Below are 21,321 nucleotides of genomic sequence, written 5' to 3' on the forward strand. Positions count from 1 at the left end.
CACACACACACACACACACACACACACACACACACACACACACACACACACACACACACACACACACACACACACACACACACACACACACACACACACACACACACACACACACACACACACACACACACACACACACACACACACACACACACACACACACACACACACACACACACACACACACACACACACACACACACACACACACACACACACACACACACACACACACACACACACACACACACACACACACACACACACACACACACACACACACACACACACACACACACACACACACACACACACACACACACACACACACACACACACACACACACACACACACACACACACACACACACACACACACACACACACACACACACACACACACACACACACACACACACACACACACACACAGAAATCCTCTTATATTTTTGTTAAAATCGCCTAAAGAACTGCAAATTAATTTTTTTACATTTTTAATCAAGTGTTTAATTAAGACGCTAATCTTTTTATGATTATTTTTATATCGCGCGACATTATGTTAAATAAAACGTATAAAATACCTCGAATGTATCAATATTCCTGCAATGCTTCGAGTAGATGATAAATATCGAATGAATCGCGAAATATAAAAATAAAAAAAAAAAACTTACGAAACGCGCAAGTTTTTTTTATTGCAACTTTATATATGTCGCTTGGCGTATCGTGTACATGCATGCCACTTTGTAGGCTGATTTTCATGCATTATTTCTATCGCTTCTCTCGTATCGTCGCGACACGCGAGATTAGGAAGGCGCGCCAGGATCGAAGCACGAGAATATACACCCCGTGGATATTTTCGTATTCAACGATTACCTGCGTGCAGAGGAAAGCGAATTCTCTTGCAAGTATTCACGGCAAGAGCTCGATATTCCTCTGTACGTTGTTTGCGAAACAGGCATGTATTTACGTATAAATATGCGTATACGCGCGACAGTGTACTGGGTGTCGACGAGCAACTGAATATTCCGTATACAGCCATTGACAAAATTATTAGGCACCCTTAAATTTTCCGTATTTCTTATTTTGTTAATAGTATATAAATACTAAAAAGATTAAAACATTTTAAAAACCTATCGATAGCATTTTAAAGCTGAAATTTCAAGCTTTAAAAAGTTTTTTTAATTTTTTGTTTGCGATCATTTTTCGCCCAGTATCGACATGTCTGACAAATACAGATTTAGCTTTAAAATTATGTATCTCGGTCAAAAAAAATTGTAGGAAAGTTTAAAAAAAAAGCATTTTGTAGGCAAAATGTTGTAGTTTATGGAACTCGACTTAAATTTTTCGAGAAAAATTTTTTTACCTAATTGCAGAGTGTCAAAAATACAATAAAATTTTAAAAAATAAAACAATGTTCTTTTTTACAAAAAATTTTTAATGTACTGACGACGCATTAAAGTTGCTATCGATAATTTAAAAAATTTTTGTATTTTCCTTGTTCTGTGCTTTAAAAAAGACATTGTTTTGTTTCTTAAAATTTTATTGTATCTTTGACACTCTGCAACTCGGTAAAAAAATTTCTCTCGAAAAATTTAAGTCAAGTTCCATAAACTACAACATTTGCTTACAAAATGCTTTTTTTAATCTTTCCTATAATTTTTTTTGACCGAGATACATAATTTTGAAACTAAATCTATATTTTTCAGACATGTTGTCGATACTGGGCGAAAAATTATCGCAAATGAAAAATTAAAAAAACATTTTAAAGCTTGAAATTTCAGCTTTAAAGTGCTGTCAATAGTTTTTTAATCTTTTTAGTATTATATACTATTAACAAAATAAGAAATACGGAAAATTTAAGGGTGCCTAATAATTTTGTCAATGGCTGTAGTCCTACATTAATATTATCGTATGACTTAAGTTATTTTAAACATTCTGAATAATTAACGTGTGAAAAAATTTACCTCCAAGAAATACGATTGGCATATCGTTCGGAAGCGATAAAAATGGAATCGATGACATTCGTGCGGAATTATAATTTATTTCGACGCTATTCATGAAATTTTTCAAGAATCGAGAATCGTTCACGGTCGCGGTGACGATTATATCATTATATGTATATTTCATTCGATTTCAGATATTTCAAAGGAAAACCATCGCTGATCTTTTTAAAGATAATATCGACGTATCAGAAGGCACAGACGACGACAATAAATTAGCTTTCCCCGGGGTGACCTCGATATTTAGCATTAATGCTGTCCGTCCCAACGGATGTGGTAAAGGTGGGTTTGCGAGATCGTTTAAAGGGTAGGTCGTACCATTACTCGCGAAAAGTACGTGTTTATACCTCAAAGCTGGAACAAACCGTGCGTTTCTAGGGTTTGAAAGTGGAAGGTCAAGTGTTCTTATCATTCGCCTCGACGGCGGATTAAAACATCTCTCTTCGTCGAATAACAGTAAACGTTAAAAAAACATTTCTTTAAGATGACGACGAGAGAACTTCTTTTAATGCCAAGCTACTGCTTCGTTAATTCACATTATAATAATATTGAGAGAGAGGAACAATTTTACTATCGCTTCATTTTAGATTTACAGGGTGTCTACTCGAACCTTGTTTGAAAAATTCCCTGAAAATTTCGTCAGCTTCCATTTTTGTTCAAAATTTCAGATAAAGAGAATATTTTAAAGATTTTTTTAGCGTAATTTTCTCAAATAAATTTGTTTATTGTGTTTCAAGTACTATATTTACAAATATACTGAAGTAAAAACCGACTAGCTTTCGTTTCGTTAAGATAAACATTTTCATTTTTTATCACTAAAAATTAAAATAAAAAATATTCAATATTTTGTTAAGATTTCGAATATGTAAATTATAATTTACAGTATACGAGTAAAAATATCAAAAGAGATTTTTTTTTTAAATTGCCTGAATTTCAATAATATTCCACGACTATTCCCCGACTTCTCCAGATATAAAAACATTGATACAACAATAGTAAGGATTCCAGGTTTTCCATGTTTTTCCAGTATAAATCCTGGATTTCATAAATATCGATATAAATAGCGCATATTTTTTTTTCTTATTACATAAATCCTAGCAATTCAAGATATGGACGAAACAGAACACCCCGTACATTCGCGTGCATAAGTACGCACGCGAAGAAAGTCCCGCGTTCACGTCGCGAGTGTCAAGAGATTATTGCTCGAACTCACGAATGTGTCGGGTCATAGTACGTTGCGTACTATAGTCGACTTCAAAAGCGATTGCCCATCGGCGAGATACATGTATATATGTATTTTTCATCATTTACATCATTTACGATCATTATTAAAATATGCATTCATTTTACATGTATATATAATTAGTAATGAATAAATAATCCCTCCATCTATATGTAAACTTGAATAACGAATATAAAGTGACAAAAACAAAATTAATTTGTCAAAAATTGACGATATATCACAACTATAATCTTAAATAAAAATAAATTAACAAATATACAGCAAAATTATAATACATTAAAATTAATGATCGTAATGTAATTTATAATAATGATTTTTCTGTGAAAATTAATTTGTCAAAAATTGACAATATACAAAATATAATTTTAAAATAAATTAATGTATAACGAAATTATAATATATTAAAATTAATGTCCATTAAGATCGTAATAGAATTTATAATAATATTTTTTTCTATGAAAGAAGAGATAAAAATAAAATAAAGTATGATGATAAAAGATGCAATATATCAGTTAAATAAATTAAATTCAACATCTTGCGAAAACCGATATATTTTAAAGTGATATTCTGTGTCTCATACGTGAATCGACGATAGAAACATCAAGGACAGAGGGGAAAAAGCGTAGCTTAGGCAATCAGGGATTATCTAATCGTGCAATTTTCTTCGCGTCTTACTTTCATCTGCAACTGGTTTTACCACTTTAACGTATAAGGTATACAGGCACTTGGAGCACGAGTCACGTCAGTCTCGATAATTATTATCACGTTTTAAGTACAGCCATCGTATCGTGTTGCTACCTAGTAATCCTCGGGATTTTAATATAATCGACAGTTTGTTAAACTTTTATTAACATGAAAAGAAAAGGTCTACTGGAATATTCCAATGCTTTCAGCCACATAATAAATAAATAAATAAATAAAAGAGAGAGAAAGAGAAAGAGAAATAAAAGCCCACGTAAAGTGGTTAGAAAAATTACACGTTTTTCTTTTTCATTGTCCGAGATAATAAAAGTCGTCTCAATAATTGTTAAATTATACAAAATAATTTTTTAATAATTAATAATTATAAAGCGTGTACAAGAACTGAGATTAAGAGTATGTAAGAAGAGATTTTACATTATTTTGTGCAAAATATTTTGCGATCTGTATACTTTATCGAAATATTCTTGACGTTGAAAAATTCTGCGATGGAAATATTTTACAGTTTAAATATTATCCTTTCCTCGATATCGAGAAACACACAGTATTGTAAATACTGACAGTAGCTTGTTGTCCTTCTACGTTTATATCAATTTTTCCGTTACATTATGGTACCTCGGCTAAAAAAAAAAATGTAAACGCCGGTCACACGCGATTCACCCCGACGGTTACATCCTTTTTAAAACGTCGAAAGACGAGGAGACGATTCTCGCGGAAGTAGGCGTGTACATGCTCATAGATCGAGAACCTGATTTTCTTTTTTTAATAGTCGACACGGCACTGATTTCTTATGCGCGACGGTTAAATTCACCAGTTTCTTTCATCCTTCCGGCATTAGCATAATTTTTCATTCATGTCCTTCATTTATTATAATTTGCATTACGTACACTTATAAATAGCGAAAGAAATAAAGTGTTTCAAATCATTTCTCTATTCGCTTTTTAAATCTACAAGAAGTTGGCTCGAAAGTTGAATAACAAATTTTCTACAAAGATGACATAATTTAACGAAACTTGAAATATTCAAAAACCTAGAGAGAAAGAGAGAGAGAGAGAGAGAGAGAGAGAGAGAGAAACAAGAATGCAGCAAGCTTACACAACTTGTAACATTCATTTAAATATTAATTTGCAAAGGATTAAGGTATTCGCATAAAATGTATCCTGCAAATTATAATTTTAATCTACTCTCTCATGCAAACTCTTTTCTAAAGTTTTAATGTTTTCCTCGAGATATCGCGAATTTTGTAAAAGTCTTTGTTGTAAAATCTGATTTAATAACAAACTAGCGCGAAAAAAAAATCATTAATTTTAACAAATCTTTTTAAATATTTTTTTACAAAATTATACATAAATATATATAAAAATAATAATTTATTAAAAAAAATTGTTTTAAATTGTTAATTAAATAACATTTCTGTCTTGATATCCTTCACTCAAAAAAATTATCTTGTAACATATTTTCTTTTAAATACCAAATCTAGTCAGATTTTAAAATTCTATAATAATTTATTTATTTCAAGATTCTCATGATTTTTAGTAAAATTTATTTAGAACGAACCATTCACTCAAAAAATGATCTTGCAACTTCAACAAAAAATTTTCTAGGTGTAAAAAATTAACTAAAACAGACAAATTAAAATAAATACAAACAAATAAATAAATAAATTGTTAACAAATGCTGCGATACTGCATATATTTTGCACTTGATCAATTTAAATGACAGAAACATATATTTTGTATTTGATCAATTTAAATGATAGAGACAAAATTTATATCCGTACTATTAGTGTAATTTAGACAGAAAATTTGTTTGCGATGCCTATCTTTAAAGCTTATAATTGTCAAGGACAATTATATTTCGCAATGGAATCTAAATTTTCTAGAGATATTGCTGCTCTAAATTCCATACGTGACAAACAATATTCTAACAGATACAAAAAGTAACGATAAATTTTAATTGAGATATCTAGAAATCTATCTACATTAGCAAAATATTTTTTTGAATGATTATTTATTTCAAGATCCTCATGATTTTTAATAAAATTTATTTAGAACGAATCATTCACTCAAAAAAATGATCTTGCAACTTGAACAAAAATTTTCTAGATGTAAAAATTTAACTGAAACAGATAAAGTATTAGCAAATACTGTGATACTGCATATATTTTGCACTTAATCAATTTAAATGACAGAAACAGACTTTATATTCGTACTATTAGTGTAATTTAGACGGAAAATTTGTCTGCGATGCCTATCTTTAAGGCTTATAATTGACAAGGACAATTATATTTCGCAATGGAATCTAAATTTTCTAGAGATATTGCTGCTCTAAATTCCATACGTGACAAACAATATTCTAACAGATACAAAAAGTAACGATAAATTTTAATTGAGACATCTAGAAATCTATCTACTTTAGCAAAAATATTTTTTTGAGCGTTATTTGTTCGCTTGATTTGAACGTGGATTAAGTGATTGTCTGAAACACTCTGTACATTCACGTACGTAGGTAGTCCCCGATGTACACGGAACCCTGCCTGGCAGAGAATCGTTTCCACGAATAAAGCGTCTCCAAGCACTGTGTCTATAAAGGAGAGTCCGACGCGGAAAACGGAGGAGAGAAAAGAAGGCTACATTCGCGCGTGAGATATAAAGAAATTTATCCTTGTGTCCCTGGAGGGAGGGTGCGGCAAAATATACTCGAAAGAATATAAAACCGAGGCGAAGTCGCCGATTAATCTAACGGACACGCCGGTGTGTAATAAAAGAATTCGTAATGGGAGCGGAATCTGCCATATATCCTTATAAGGATTTGCGGAAATGAAAATTTATCGAGCCGAGAAATTAAGAATTTATTATGATATACCCACGCGGAACTATCAGTCCAAGAATCTGATCGTGAAATTGAACAACAATCGTGAATTTAGAACAGTATGTTTGCGGCCGGGAATTTATGAGCAGACAGTTTTATGAAAACAAGGATGTTTGTGCGAAATCTGCGGGATTCGCGAAAACGAATATATCTACATATCTGGGAAAATAGGTTTCGCAAACTAGTGCAGAGAAATCTCTTTTCCCAAAAAGTAAAGTATATATACGCATTCGACCGAAATAATTGATATGTATTTTACAGATTTTCACGAGATATTATTCATGTAAAATTGTCATATATAAATATGATAGACTAATTTAACATCGCAATCTCTTTGATCAATGATTCAAGCATCGTTATAAATGACCCATGCGGGACATCGCAAAGCGATACATTATCGTCACATCATGTCGTTATCAACGTTCGTCATGGCATATAATCGCTCTTATTGCGCCAGTGTAACGTTGCGTATCGCCTTTCTTTGAAATCGTAATAAATAGCGCTCTCGGGAATTTTCATGCATTCCGCGGTTGCGTTTCCTGACTTGTTTCCTTGTAATTTCCTGTATCGCGAGGAACATTAGGACGAACAATACGATGACACGTTAATTGAATCGCATAAGTCGATCGACTTCCTACTGTCGTGTGAATCTAACAATAGATAGAAAAATAAGACATTTTTCAAAAGTAAATATCTAACATATTTTCTTTTAAATATCAAATCTAATCCGACGTATTAAATCAGATTTTTAAATTATAATAATTTATTTATTTCAAGATTCTCATGATTTTTTAGTAAAATTTATTTAGAACGAACCATTCACTCAAAAAAATGATTTTGCAACTTCAACAAAAATTTTCTAGGTGTAAAAAATTAACTGACACAGATAAATTATTAGCAAATACTGTGATACTGCATATATTTTGCACTTAATCAATTTAAATGACAGAGACAAAATTTATATCTGTACTATTAGTGTAATTTAGACAGAAAATTTGTCTGCGATGCCTATCTTTAAGGCTTATAATTGTCAAGGACAATTATATTTGGCAATGGGATCTAAATTTTTTAGAGGTATCGCTGGAATATTGCTGCTATAAATTCTATACGTGACAAACAATATTCTAATAGATACAAAAAGTAGCGATAAATTTTAATTGACACATCTAGAAATCTATCTACATTAGAAAAATATATTTTTGAGTGTCTACAATGAAATTTTTCCGGGAAATTATACCAAGTAAAGTTTTCCTGCAAATTATAAATATGTAATTTTACATGTTCAATAGTATTATTAATTTTATGTATAGACAAGGTATATATAATTTTATACATATTATTTTAATAATACAATTTTTTACAATACATACATGAAAATAACTTTACATCTAATTTTCTACTTTAATTTCTCGCTTAGAATCTGTCAACGTACAAGTGTTTCACACTTTATTTTATTTATTGAAAGAGATATATATTACATTTATATTCATTATTATTTTAAGCAATTAAATTTTTCCAAGAAATTATCAAATAAAATTTTTCTACAAATTAGGAATAATTTCACATATGCAATTGAATTATTTAATTATTTACATACATACATGTAATTTCTACTTTCTAATAAAATAAATTATATATATTTATATACGTATACATATAATTTCAATATATTATCTATTTGCATAAATTTTAATAATACAAGCAAAATATTAGGAAAATATTTTTTTAAGTATTTAATTACAAGTCTTTGAAATTAATATTATTGCAATTTTGCATATTTTAATCTCTAGTAAAGAGAAAATAGTTTGACGAAACTCCATGAACTATTTTCATGGCGTTCCTAGGCTATCTTTACTTGTCGAGTCGAATTGCTGGCACGGTGAATAACAAGCGTGTCGGCGAGCACGCGTAAATACGATGTTGGAAAAGTTTCACCGCGAGTGAAACCTTATTTATGATTGCCCGCTCGCTCGAGATCCGACGCTCGACCTCGTTCGATTAATTTGCCAATGTTTCGCACCCACGAGGCGCCCTGTCATTATATCCCGGATGAACGGACAGTGTGGGCCGACGTGGAATAAGCAGGAAATTAGAAATATATCCGCGTCACTGTGTGCAGATATGGCCGCGGAGAGGCAATTGCATCATTCGTAATGACCGTGTGTGTCGGATGCATTTTTTCTGATCCAATACAATACGCGGAAAAATGACGTGTGCGTACACGTACAACGACGACGAAGAAAAGAATGTAAATGATGGACTTGTCTTGTTAGAATTTTTATAAATTATACAATCGAATTAATTTAATTTATTATTTCATTTAATTCATAATACATAAACATGAAATAAACATAGTGTGTTGAAGTCATCAAATTATCATTAAAATATTATGAATTGATAAATATGCCCATTCGATCCATTCGTTTTTAAAGAGGCTGCATTGAAACCGGATAAATACGTCGATCGGAGTACGGTTCAACGTCGACCAAATTAATTCGTCGACGATAAGCGGCAGGCGGTAGAGCCTGGTTCCTCTCGAGGAGGACGAGAGTGCTCTATAAATTTCGTAGTTTCTTTTGTCGCTTTCGCTATTCGGTATATCGCCCCGAGAGCTGCTCTTAGGCCGTTCCAATTTTATCCACCAGCTCGGATCTGCATTAAACGCGCTCGAGAGGCAAGCGTCATTATACACCCAAAGCGGGAAAGAATGATCAGCCTTGTTCTCCCCGCGGTTACGAGTTCATTGGTATTCCGGATGCGCGCGTGATACGCGGGTCCCTACTGGCCGAGATCGGTGGCTACTCGCGCGCACCAACGTCAGCCCTAACGATTGTAATTTCATAATAAATTGCCGATGCAAGCGTGTCTTTCGTCGCGACGAAATGACGCGCGGCGATTGGTAGAAAATGTATTTAAATACGGCAATTTTTTTAAACGCGCGTACTTAATTTAATCAAACATTTTGCTTCGAAATTCCAGATATTATATAAATTAAATTTCAAATTATTAAATTAAATTGAAAACATGTTTAATTATTTTGAAGATTACGTATGTATAATTAGATATTAAATTATCACATACAGAGTGTCCCTAAAGTGATTATCTACGTTGGTGAATTAGAGATATTTTAACAAATTATTATACCGATATGTTTTTATAATAAATCTTATATAATTTTTTATTAATTTTTTTTATTTCCCTTTCAGATACATATCATTGATGATGAATGTGCAAGAAACAGGATTATGTAGCAACATGCAAGACAAATGGAATGAAAAACAATTAGAAAAAAATTTAAGAGAAAGTATCGTAAAACAAGTCTAACAAGTTATTTGTGAATTAATAAATAAATTTATGACTCGATCTATGTATAATAAAATTATGTAAAAGTTAATAATTAAATTAGGCCTGCAAAATATTTTGTTTAAATATACATACATATACTTATATTTTCATATCTTAAAATTTCTTTATACATAATTCCTATTATTTTGCAAAATAAGTAGGAATAGATAGTTCACTCTATATTATAATACCTCGAGCATCTTGACCAAATAACAATTAATAATTAACAAAACATAAACAAACAAGGTAAGAGTTAATACAAGTTTGATTAAAAGCTGCTGCGAAAGAGGATTAAGTGCATCCTGTGTATTCCTAGTAGTTACGCCTTCTAGATGCACACATACAACACTCACCCAGTATCGCCGATGTAATCCAGCATACGTATCTTCAGCATGTCGTAAGCTGCATCGGTCGGCGGCCCCTTACACGTGCGAGACCTCCGGTCAGAGATTGGAATCGTCGTCGATTCGTCGTCGATGTTGAAATAATCGCACGTCGCCGTCGACCGATATTCCGAGCGAGTCTAACGCGATTTATCCAACGGTATCACGTCCCCGATCCCTCGAAATCAAGCCGCGCGCGTTTTACGCGAGTCACCACCTCGCACAGGATGAGACACACATTTATTTGATCGATGCACAAGTCTGAATTTTTACAAAGTACTTGGTATGGAAAATTTAATAAATATACTGTAACACATTAGACACACATGGATTCGTATACGTCGCTTTTGATTACCGTCAATTTTGCCTGCTATTAAAATACAAATTCACGTTCGATATTTATATATATGTGTATATATTTGCATATATCATACAGCCATGGTCAAAAGTATCAGGAATCCTTAAATTTTCCGTATTTCTTATTTTGTTAACAGTATATGAATACTAAAAATTTTTTAAAACTATCGATAGTACTTTAAAGCTGAAATTTCAAGCTTTAAAATGTTTTTTTAATTTTTCGTCCGTCATAATTTTTCGCCGAGTATCGACAATATGTCTGAAAAAACACAGATTTAGTTTCAAAATTATGTATCTCAGCCAGAAAAAATTTAAAAAAGTTGAAAAAAAAGCATTTTGTAGGCAAAATGTTGTAGTTTATGGAACTTGACTTAAATTTTTTGAGAGAAATTTTTTTACCAAGCTCCAGAGTGTCAAAGATACAGTAAAATTTTAAGAAACAAAACAATGTTCTTTTTTAAAGCACAGAACAAGGAAAATACAAAAATTTTTTTAATTACCGACTTTAATTAGCAACTTTAATGCGTCATTAGTACATTAAAAAATGTTTGTAAAAAAGCAAAAACATTGTTTCGTTTCTTAAAATTTTATTGTATTTTTCACACTCTCTGCAACTCGGTAAAAAAATTTCTCTCGAAAAATTTAAGTCAAGTTCCATAAACTACAACATTTTGCTTTCAAAATGCTTTTTTTTAAACTTTCCTATAATTTTTTTTAGCCGAGATACATAATTTTGAAATTAAATCTGTATTTTTCAGACATGTTGTCGATACTGGGCGAAAAATTATCGCAAACGAAAAATTAAAAAAAACATTTTAAAGCTTTTGAAATTTCAGCTTTAAAGTACTATCGATAGTTTAAAAAAATTTTTTAATCTTTTTAGTATTTACATACTATTAACAAAATAAGAAATGGGGAAAATTTAAGGGTGCCTAATAATTCTGACCAAGGCTGTACATATAAATATAAAGCGCCACTTAGTATCAAATACAAATCCGTGTTCGATGTTTATAAAAAATTTGTATATATGATAAAGAATTGTAGAAAAAAAAGATGTGTTAAAAAATTTTGATAACAAACAGAACCGTTATTTAAAATATAGTAACTTGCCTGTTGGCAAGATAATATTACATTTGTTCTTTTCGAAAGGAATGTGCATTCAACGATATGTATAGGACGTAAATACTGGTAAATTAGGGCATTAAACGCAATTAGAGCAACGTAATAGCCACCGTGGCTCGTTAACTAACGTAAATAATGATTTTATCGAGAAATTGGTTTCCCGGGGGAGAAGTAGGCGAGATCTCTTCTCGAGAACCGACGCCGATCGAGTCCCGGGACATAATCTTGGGGTAAATTTGCAACGTGTGCACATGTGTTTCGATACGATTACACCCGCCGAGATAACACGGCCAGTCCCGTTATCATTCGCGATCGATTAATTCCCCTGATGCATTTCTTCGAGGCGTACACGGTCACCGCGACGCGGAAGAGAGGTGTTCGCGGATACCTTTTTTTTTCTCCCGTCTCGAGATCGTCTCGTGAATCCCGTCTCGCGAGCAGGAAGCCCCGATATGTCGCCTCCCAATTAACGGCATGCGTTCCTCAATTTCAAGTCTCGTTTCAAATTATCCGTTATATTAATCTTTCTCCAACTAACGTGCACCGTGATAATTTATGTAAATTTCCTGCAAAAGTAGATTAAACTATTCGCGTATCCATGTAGCTCTATTTCTTATTTACTCTCTTTTCGATATTTTTAATATAATTACTATAATTTTGAAGTAATTTCCATTTAAAATAAACATTGAAGAAAAAATATTTTACAGTTATCAAAATTATAGAGCGTATATTTTTCAAGTTATTATGACGAATAATAATCCAGGTCACGAAAGTGGTCTGCCTCCAAACTTGGACGGGTTCGAAAATATTCCTGTAGAATCTATGTATAGTCATCATGCAGAAACGGTTCATGAAAAATTCAATTCTTTTTCCTGATGAATAGACTCACGATCTTTAAAAGGATTCGCAAGTTCGTGACATCATCGGAAATCCGCATTGTTTTAAAAACAAATCAACGTGCGACGAACATTATTATTATGTCGTGAACATATAAAGGCAGGAATTTTGAACGATCTTAAAATTGAAACGAGTCATTAGCACGACGGCTTTCATCGTTTTTCCCATTCCCGCTCGCGTAATCCACGTGGGTTATTTGACATTTGACGAAGGTGGTTTCCCTCCCAATTATATGCGGTTGTTACGTGCATTCGACAACAATAAAATGAAACAAAAATCACAGAGCATTATTCGCGATTGCCTCTCGGCGACTCACGTGTAATTTACACCAAATACAACGATATAATAATAATGCCGATATAATGATAATCCTCCCCTCGACGCTTCGGCAAGCTTTTGCGGACGTATTCCATCGCGCAAAACTCGAATATTATTACATGAAACTTTTCTCTCTCAGCTTCGATAATAAACCTTTTGTACTTCAAATATATATTTCAATTACCCGATTCGATATATTAACTTTCACGTGCGTAGGTGATACGTGTGTTTTTTCCGGTTGATTTTTTCGCACCGAAAATCGACACCGATCGAGAGATCTTTTTCGCGCGCGATCGACACTTGGAAGGAAGAGACGACGAGACGCGACGGTGGATCGAAGCGTCCAACAACTGTTTAACGAGCCCGCTCGTACTTGCATCGTCAGTGGCACTCGTTCTCCCACCCGCAACAGCCTCCTCCTCCTCCACCATCTCCTCCTTCTCCAACGCGCTCTCTTCGCTCGGGTCTCGGGTCTCGGGTCTCGGGTCCTCCACCACCTCCGTCTTCCGCTTCTGACCGGGATCCTCGAGAGAAGGACTCGCGAACCACTCGCTCGCGAGAGTGAGTCTCGCCGGTCTTTCGCATCGTGCGATAAGATGTTTGCGCTCTTTCAGGAGCCATCAACGTCGACACTTTCGAGTGCGCTCGATTATTATCAATGATTCGCGCTACGATAACGATATTGCTCGGTTCCTTTTATAAGAAATATTTTTGAAAAGTTCTTGCAAATTACATTGTTCGTTTTTCTAGATTTTTTTAAATATATTTCGTATCTTTTTTATGTATTAAAATATGCTGTGGCGTAATAATTGAATTCGGAATATACGTGCTGTATAATTACTTGAATGCAACTGTTCCGTCATTTTTCTGTCCCGCATTATTTACATAAAGAAAAAATTATCCCGTTCAATAAATAAATAAGCAGAAAGCATTAAAACAATTATCCCGTTCAATAAATAAATATGCTGAAAGCATTATTCTATCTTTATTGTTCATTATATGTCAAATTTTTATTATATATCAAAAAAAAAGATAGAATGATACTTTCACTATGAAAGCGAACATTTGCAGTAATGATATGTCGCATTTTTTTACAGATACAGAATAAGATTTTTATTAATTATTATAAATTAAAATTTCAAATTCATTAAATTAAGTTTATTATTTATTATATAATATTAAAATTTGAAATTAAGTTTGTTCAAATATATAAAATTTATTAAATTAAGTTTGTTAAATTGTTGTGAAATTATTTGTTAAATTAAGTTTGTTGAAAGTTATAAAATTTATTTAAATAATAATGCAATAATAATAGAATAATATATATATATATATATATATATATATAATTATATTTTAATAACATTTTCATTTATTTGAATATTATATTAATGATTGACTCATAAAAAATATTAATATTTTTAATTTTTTTTTATTTCTATATTAAAAATCAATATCTATTATTAATAATAAAATTGATATTTATATTAAACAAAATGTGCGCGCTTGTAATGTTCTAATTTACATAAAAAAAAATTATCCCGTTCAATAAATAAATAAGCTAACTGTCAGACCGAGCGAAGGCTTTTAATCAGTTTTGATTTTTTCCCGAAAGAATATCGGTAGAAATTTTTTAAGATTTGTTAAGGGATCTTTATTTGTTGTAAGAGATTAGCCTAGAGGAAGGGTCAGATTAAGTTTAGGGTTAAGACGTTCCCGGTCCCTAGGCGTCCTCCTCCACGTTGATGCCATTATTCCGCGGCAAGACCGATCATTTTCGACTGGGATAATAGCACGGGGAAGAAACCGGCGGAAAATCACGAGACCAGTTACCGAACGTATATACTAATAGTATGCCCCGTTGTTTGACCGCGGAAGATCGCTTAAAGCCCCGAGAGCCAAAGTGCATTATAAATTTCACAGCGTTTGGCCGATCGCGCAAATTTTTCTCGTGTACAAATTTCGCGCGAATTTTCTTGGAGGATTTACAATGGCGGAAGAGAATGGCCAATTGGAATTGATTATAAAGTTATTATCAAATTATCGTAGGATAAAATTCAAGAACAAACAAAACACACAAACGGTAGATTGTTCGCCAACATGTGCGCCACGTTAATTCATTTATCATATGTATATTTGCGATAATATATTTATTCGCGATAAATTCCTCCAAGAAACCGCACTATTCGATAAAGCTTCCGGGAAATTTCGAGCTTCCTCAAGCGCGCAGGAAGCCCACTTTCCTTCCACGAAATGCCACGAACCACCCGCCGTTGTTCCACCAGTTTGATAAGATTGCCGCTTGAATGAAGTCATACATCTTTTATTCGCACCGTAACGAACCTGGAAGTCTAATGTACGAAGCGCCAGAATATACGAAACACCGATAAAGCTTCACTGATAATTGCATAATAATAATAATCACCCATTAGATATCGTCCTCATATTCATAAAACCATTAATAAATAATGTGTCATTTTTAATTAATCCTTATTGGTAAAGGTTTATACATTATAATTATAAATTATTAATGTTAATAATAATATAATTGTTGTACCTTTGTAATAAAATACATATAAAATAAAGTATAACATGTGATAATAATATATATAAATGTTAAAATCATTTATCATCTTTTGATTTTTGTCCTTGTATATTTTCATTACGCGATAACGTTATTTTAATTATGTCCCTTCGCCTTTTAAAATTTATAATTTTAACACACAGAAATATATCAATTAATTATAATACAAAAGATGTCGAGAGGCGAAGTAATATACAGTTGAGAGAGTGCTAAATGAAGATGGTAGAGGAATAGAGATGATGAGAAGAATAGAGAGAGAAAGAAAAAATAGGAAAGGAGAAAGTTAAACGAAAGTAAAGTGAGAAGGGTTGAATTTAGAAATTCAGTTGGGACTGTGCATTTTGATTTTGATCTTGATTTTAATTTGAATTTTACAATTTTTAAGTTTTAAATTTTTAAATTTTGAATTTTGAAAGTTTAAATTTTGAAAAAATTTTTAAATTTTAAGTAAGTTAATTTAATTTAATTTGAAGAATTAAGTTTTCGAATTTTGGATTTTGAATTGAGAGTTCGAATTTTAATTTTAATTTTAAATATGACATTAATCTTAATTTTAATTTTGATTTTAATTTTAAATTTAATTTAAATTTAATTGTAATTTCTGATTTCAATTTGGATTTTGATTTTAACTTAAAATTCTGGATTATTTTATTATTATTTTATTTTATGGGATATATTTTTGGATTATATTTGGTAGAATTAGTAAGCGTACTCATATGGTTTATAGTTTTATAGGATTCAAGATATAAAATGGTTATATGTAAATACATAAAACACGTAAACTGGAAGCCATCCTAAGCCGAAAGGCAAGGATTAAGAATAAATAACAAAAAAATAATATAATACAAAAGAATAATTTTTACGCTTAAGTTCCGAGAGGACAATACAGTTATCCCCTTCCGTTTTTCCCTAACCGAAGAAAAATAAACCCTTCACAGGACTCAATCGAGAATGGTTTTCAGTAGAAGGGATACAACCCCCTGAAGAGATAGTTAGGTCAGGATAGGGCATCCGGGTGCATCACGACTAGAATAGCCAATTATCGGCGCACGTCGCGCACATTTTTTTCTCGAGCAATCCCGGGTACCTCTATTGTACCCGTCAAATTTAGCGGAATTATTTTACGCGACCCTCTATTGCCATCATTAACATGCGGTCATTAATCTTCGTTCGAAATCGATGCGCGAAGAACGCACGCGTGACACCGGCAATACGTCAATTTGCATCGGATTCTTATTGTTGCAGTTGCAAACGAGGAAAGCCCTCGATAACGAACGAACCGACTTGTCTTTTAGCCTTGAGAAACATACTGATAAGGAAGACATTCGCATGTAATATTAAAGCTAACGCTAATTTTTAATAAATTAATAATTTTAAGAATTTTTAATTTTTAATATTTTAATAATCTTTCTTATTAAAATAAATAAAAGATCTTTTCATCGATATTGATGAATTGAGAGTGTTTTCTAATTTAAGCTTTATCCAAAATAAAATTCATAAAATATATTAGGAATCAACGTAGCAAATAAATTAGTTTTTTTTTTGCTACAAGCTATTGAATAGTAAACTAGATTTATATCAGTAAAAAATTGTAATTTTTTTGTTACTGTTACATTTTTCTCATTAAGCTAAAAATTAATATAAAATTTAGTAACGTATGTATTTATATCTCTAATGTTTTTTTGTTTTAAATATTTCACATATTAATTTGCATTTAAAAAGATTTTATTATTATAATTTTTTTAAACAAAACCAAAATATTATGGTAATTATTATGATTTATTAATTAAAACAAAAATATCTTTTATTTAAAGTTATATATAAATATACTTTAATGTTACATATTAGTTACTTTTATAGTTTTTTGTCAGTTTCCATTGAATAAAGTCTGGGACAGTAATAGCCGGAATTTATCATGGTTTTTTTTTTCATTCACTGAAAACTTTTCCGACCAACCTTACCCATTGGTATATCTATCATTGATATAACGTTAAGTTTACGAGCGTGAAAAAATATTTTTCAATGTCATGTGCCGTATGTTAAAATTTAGAAAAAATGTATTTATAAAAGTACAGAAAAAATATATAAATAATAATTACAAAAATCAAAGAGATAGAATTACATTTTCTATAATATTTCGTTTAATATAATTTTTTACATTTTTGTTTCTCTCTCTCTCTCTCTTTCTCTCTTGAGACTGCAATATATTACGAGTCATGATGGGAATCTTGCGAACTTAATCTTATTGACAGGATAATCAAATACGGCAGAAATCTATTTATCGAAATAATATTGAACGTCAATATCTCTCTCTCTCTCTCTCTTTCTTCTCTTATAGATATCTTCCGTGAGTTCATACAAATATTCTATATTGTACTATATATATATATATATATATACAATCAGACATTTTAATTCCATAAAAAACGTAAAAGAGATAAAAATTGAACGCTAGAAATTTTAGCATATTCACGTACCTACATCCATTATTATATCATTATTATTCATCAAATGCAGTAGGGCACTTGTGTGGATAAATAATAATGATATAATAATGGATACGTGATGAATTACATTTTCTTCCAAGCGAACAACACATTCTCTCTATCTGTCTCCCTCCAGGTAACAGAAAAAATAATTTCTAATTAAAATAATTGGCGGCATGTTTTTATTGATAGCGGGATCTCTCTCGGCTTATTTATCGCTCGGCGAGTTTACATAACGCGCCTCATTCATTCATCGTGACGAATAAGGATGAAAAGGGTGGAGGGGAGAGGGGGAAAGAGAAAAAGAGAGAGAGAGAGAGAGAGAGAGAAGTGAACGAGCGAAGCCTTTAAAAACCTAGCTGACCCAGTTCCCGGTGTTCCGGTCGCGCAACGAACGGCAGCTCCGTTAGCTAATCGAAATAGCGGGGTCATCCAGCCGATGGAGGTAGCGAGAACGCGCTGCTCCTCTCCTCAAGGTCGTTTCCGTTCCTTCTTCCGCCCTACACTGCCCGCTCTACTTGCCGCCGCTGCCTCCGCCGCGATCGCATCATTCCCGGCACCTAGCGAATCTAATTTATTACTCAACGATCATCTCCGCTCGACGGTCGATCGACGATCGCCCGCTAGGCCGACGACGTAGGCTCTGGAATGAGGATGTCCTCTCTCTCTCTCTCTCTCCCTCTCTCTCTCCCTCTCTCTCTCTCTCTCTCTCTCTCTCTCTCTTTCATAACCCCTCCCTTTTACTCTCCGCATAAATGATCCCCTTCGTTATGTAAGGCAAACATCACGGTATTTTGATGTATGTTAACAGATTTTATGCGAGAACTTAGATGTGGCATAGAAAATTAAGTACATGTAATGTTATATTCATGTGCATATTGCGGCCAATTGTATTATTAGAATTTATGCAAAATGATAATATATTGAAATTATATATATATATATACATGTATATAAATAATTAAATAATTGCATATGTGCAATTATTCCTAATTTGTAGAAAAATTTTATTTGATAATTTCTTGGAAAAAATTTATTCGTTTAAAATAATAATGAATATAAATGTAATAATATATCTTTCAATAAATAAAATAAAGATTCTAAGCGAGAAATTAAAGTGGAAAATTAGATGTAAAATTATATTCATGTATGTATTGTAAAAAATTGTATTATTAAAATAATATGTATGAAATTATATATACCTTGTGTACACATAAAATTAACAATACAATTGAACATGTAAAATTACATATTTATAATTTGCAGGAAAACTTTACTTGGTATAATTTCTCGGAAAAATTTCATTGTAGACCACTCTCACAAAAAAATATTTTGCTAGTGTAGATAAAATTCTAGATGTCTCAATTAAAATTTATCGCTACTTTTTGTATCTGTTAGAATATTGTTTGTCACGTATGGAATTTAGAGCAGCAATATCTCTAGAAAATTTAGATTCCATTGCGAAATATAATTGTCCTTGACAATTATAAGCTTTAAAGATAGGCATCGCAGACAAATTTTCTGTCTAAATTACACTAATAGTACGGATATAAATTTTGTCTCTGTCACTTAAATCGATTAAGTGCAAAATATATGCGGTATCGCAGTATTTTCTAATAATCTTATCTGTTTCAGATAATTTTTTACATCTAGAAAATTTTTGTTAAAGTTGCAAAATCATTTTTTTAAGTGATTATAGAATTTTAAAATCTGATTTAATATATGGGATTATATTTGATATTTAAAAGAAAATATATTACATATTTTTTTACAGCTAGAAAATTTTTGTTGAAGTTGCATGATCATTTTTTTGAATGAATACTAATGAATATAAATATAAATATATATATATATATATATATATATATATATATATTCAGATGTACATTACTTTTAGTAAATAAGATTAAGGACATGAAAGACGAAAAACAGAGTTTCAATAATAAAGCTTATAACCTTGTCGTAACGACACCTATGTAAGTAATGTTGATCGTAGCGATTGAATCTCATTCAGTCGCATGTAAGATATTTACACTCGGCCTTCGGAGAATAATATTAACGCCGGAAGCGTTCGGCTCAAGAGATATACATATAGGTAACACAATACATTAATAAGCCACAATGGCGATCTTGTAATGGCGTGGCTTTCTAATAGCTACGTCAGCGATATTATCGGAAATTCACTTCAGGTAAAATTCGAATCGCGCGGTTTTCCAAATATGCAATGTACAGCCCATTACCGTATATATAAAACGGCGGTAAACGTGCGATACAACAGGTATATATATGTATATGGGGGAAGCTGGAAAAGAGGGGCAAAAGGTAACGGGGTTAAGCACCCTACCTGTGGATCGCGACGCTCCGGAGCTCCGGGGAGATGGTCGCGCGGCTACGGCACTCAGCCGGGGGTGTGGGGGTCTTGAGAAGGTCGGCGAACGACAGGTGATGGCTGTAATCGCGACAGGACCAGGTGTATCCGCGCTCGTCGCCGCCCTCCTTCACGGACGTACGTTGTCGCCTACCGCCACCGCTGTCGGCCGTAGCACCGCTGCCGCCACCCTCGGACAGATGACGGGTCAAGGGTCGCCGCATGTCTCATTCAAAGATCGTCGACGATAATCTGCGCGAGAGAGTAGACGAATCGGCCGCGGGGCGACGAATATCGAATATCGTTTCTTCGCACGACCGGGTGTCGTCGCCGGATTCTCGTCGTTTTCGCGTGTCTCGAACGCCGATCCGATTTCTTTCGCGCGCGCGCGCGCGCGTAATCGGATATTTTTCTTGATACAAAAAAAAAGTCACTCGTCCACCGCGATCCGTGAGGCGCGCTCGCGCGCTCCTCTCTGCGATACCGGGAAAAGCGTATGAACGCGATACCGAGATGCGCGAGGAAAGACTGCGTGCGCGCGCGACCAACCGCCTACCGCCTCCTCCCGCCTGCGCGTTGCGCGTCACGCGTCACGCGTCATACGTCTTGATCCACGTGGCTGCCGCCCCCCTACGGAGATTCGCCACT

General features: G+C 32.9%; 1 protein-coding gene across 3 annotated transcripts in view; it reads right to left on the bottom strand.

Moving 5' to 3' along the window:
- Positions 1-21,321, bottom strand: part of LOC140676092 (rap1 GTPase-activating protein 1) — a 138,272-nt gene that overhangs the window by 99,174 nt on the left and 17,777 nt on the right. Inside the window, exon 1 of one of the 3 annotated variants that reach the window (XM_072910772.1) lies at positions 20,650-21,212. The exons of 1 other annotated variant lie outside the window; for it this stretch is intronic. In XM_072910772.1, the coding sequence (XP_072766873.1) occupies positions 20,650-20,897 (248 nt within the window). In that variant the 5' untranslated portion in view covers positions 20,898-21,212. Of the gene's footprint in view, positions 1-10,511; positions 11,075-20,649; positions 21,213-21,321 lie in introns of those variants that run through there. One more of the 3 variants, XM_072910773.1, reaches the window with a different exon arrangement.

This window comes from Anoplolepis gracilipes, chromosome 2 (genome assembly GCF_047496725.1).
Source record: "Anoplolepis gracilipes chromosome 2, ASM4749672v1, whole genome shotgun sequence".
Lineage (NCBI taxonomy): Eukaryota > Metazoa > Arthropoda > Insecta > Hymenoptera > Formicidae > Anoplolepis > Anoplolepis gracilipes.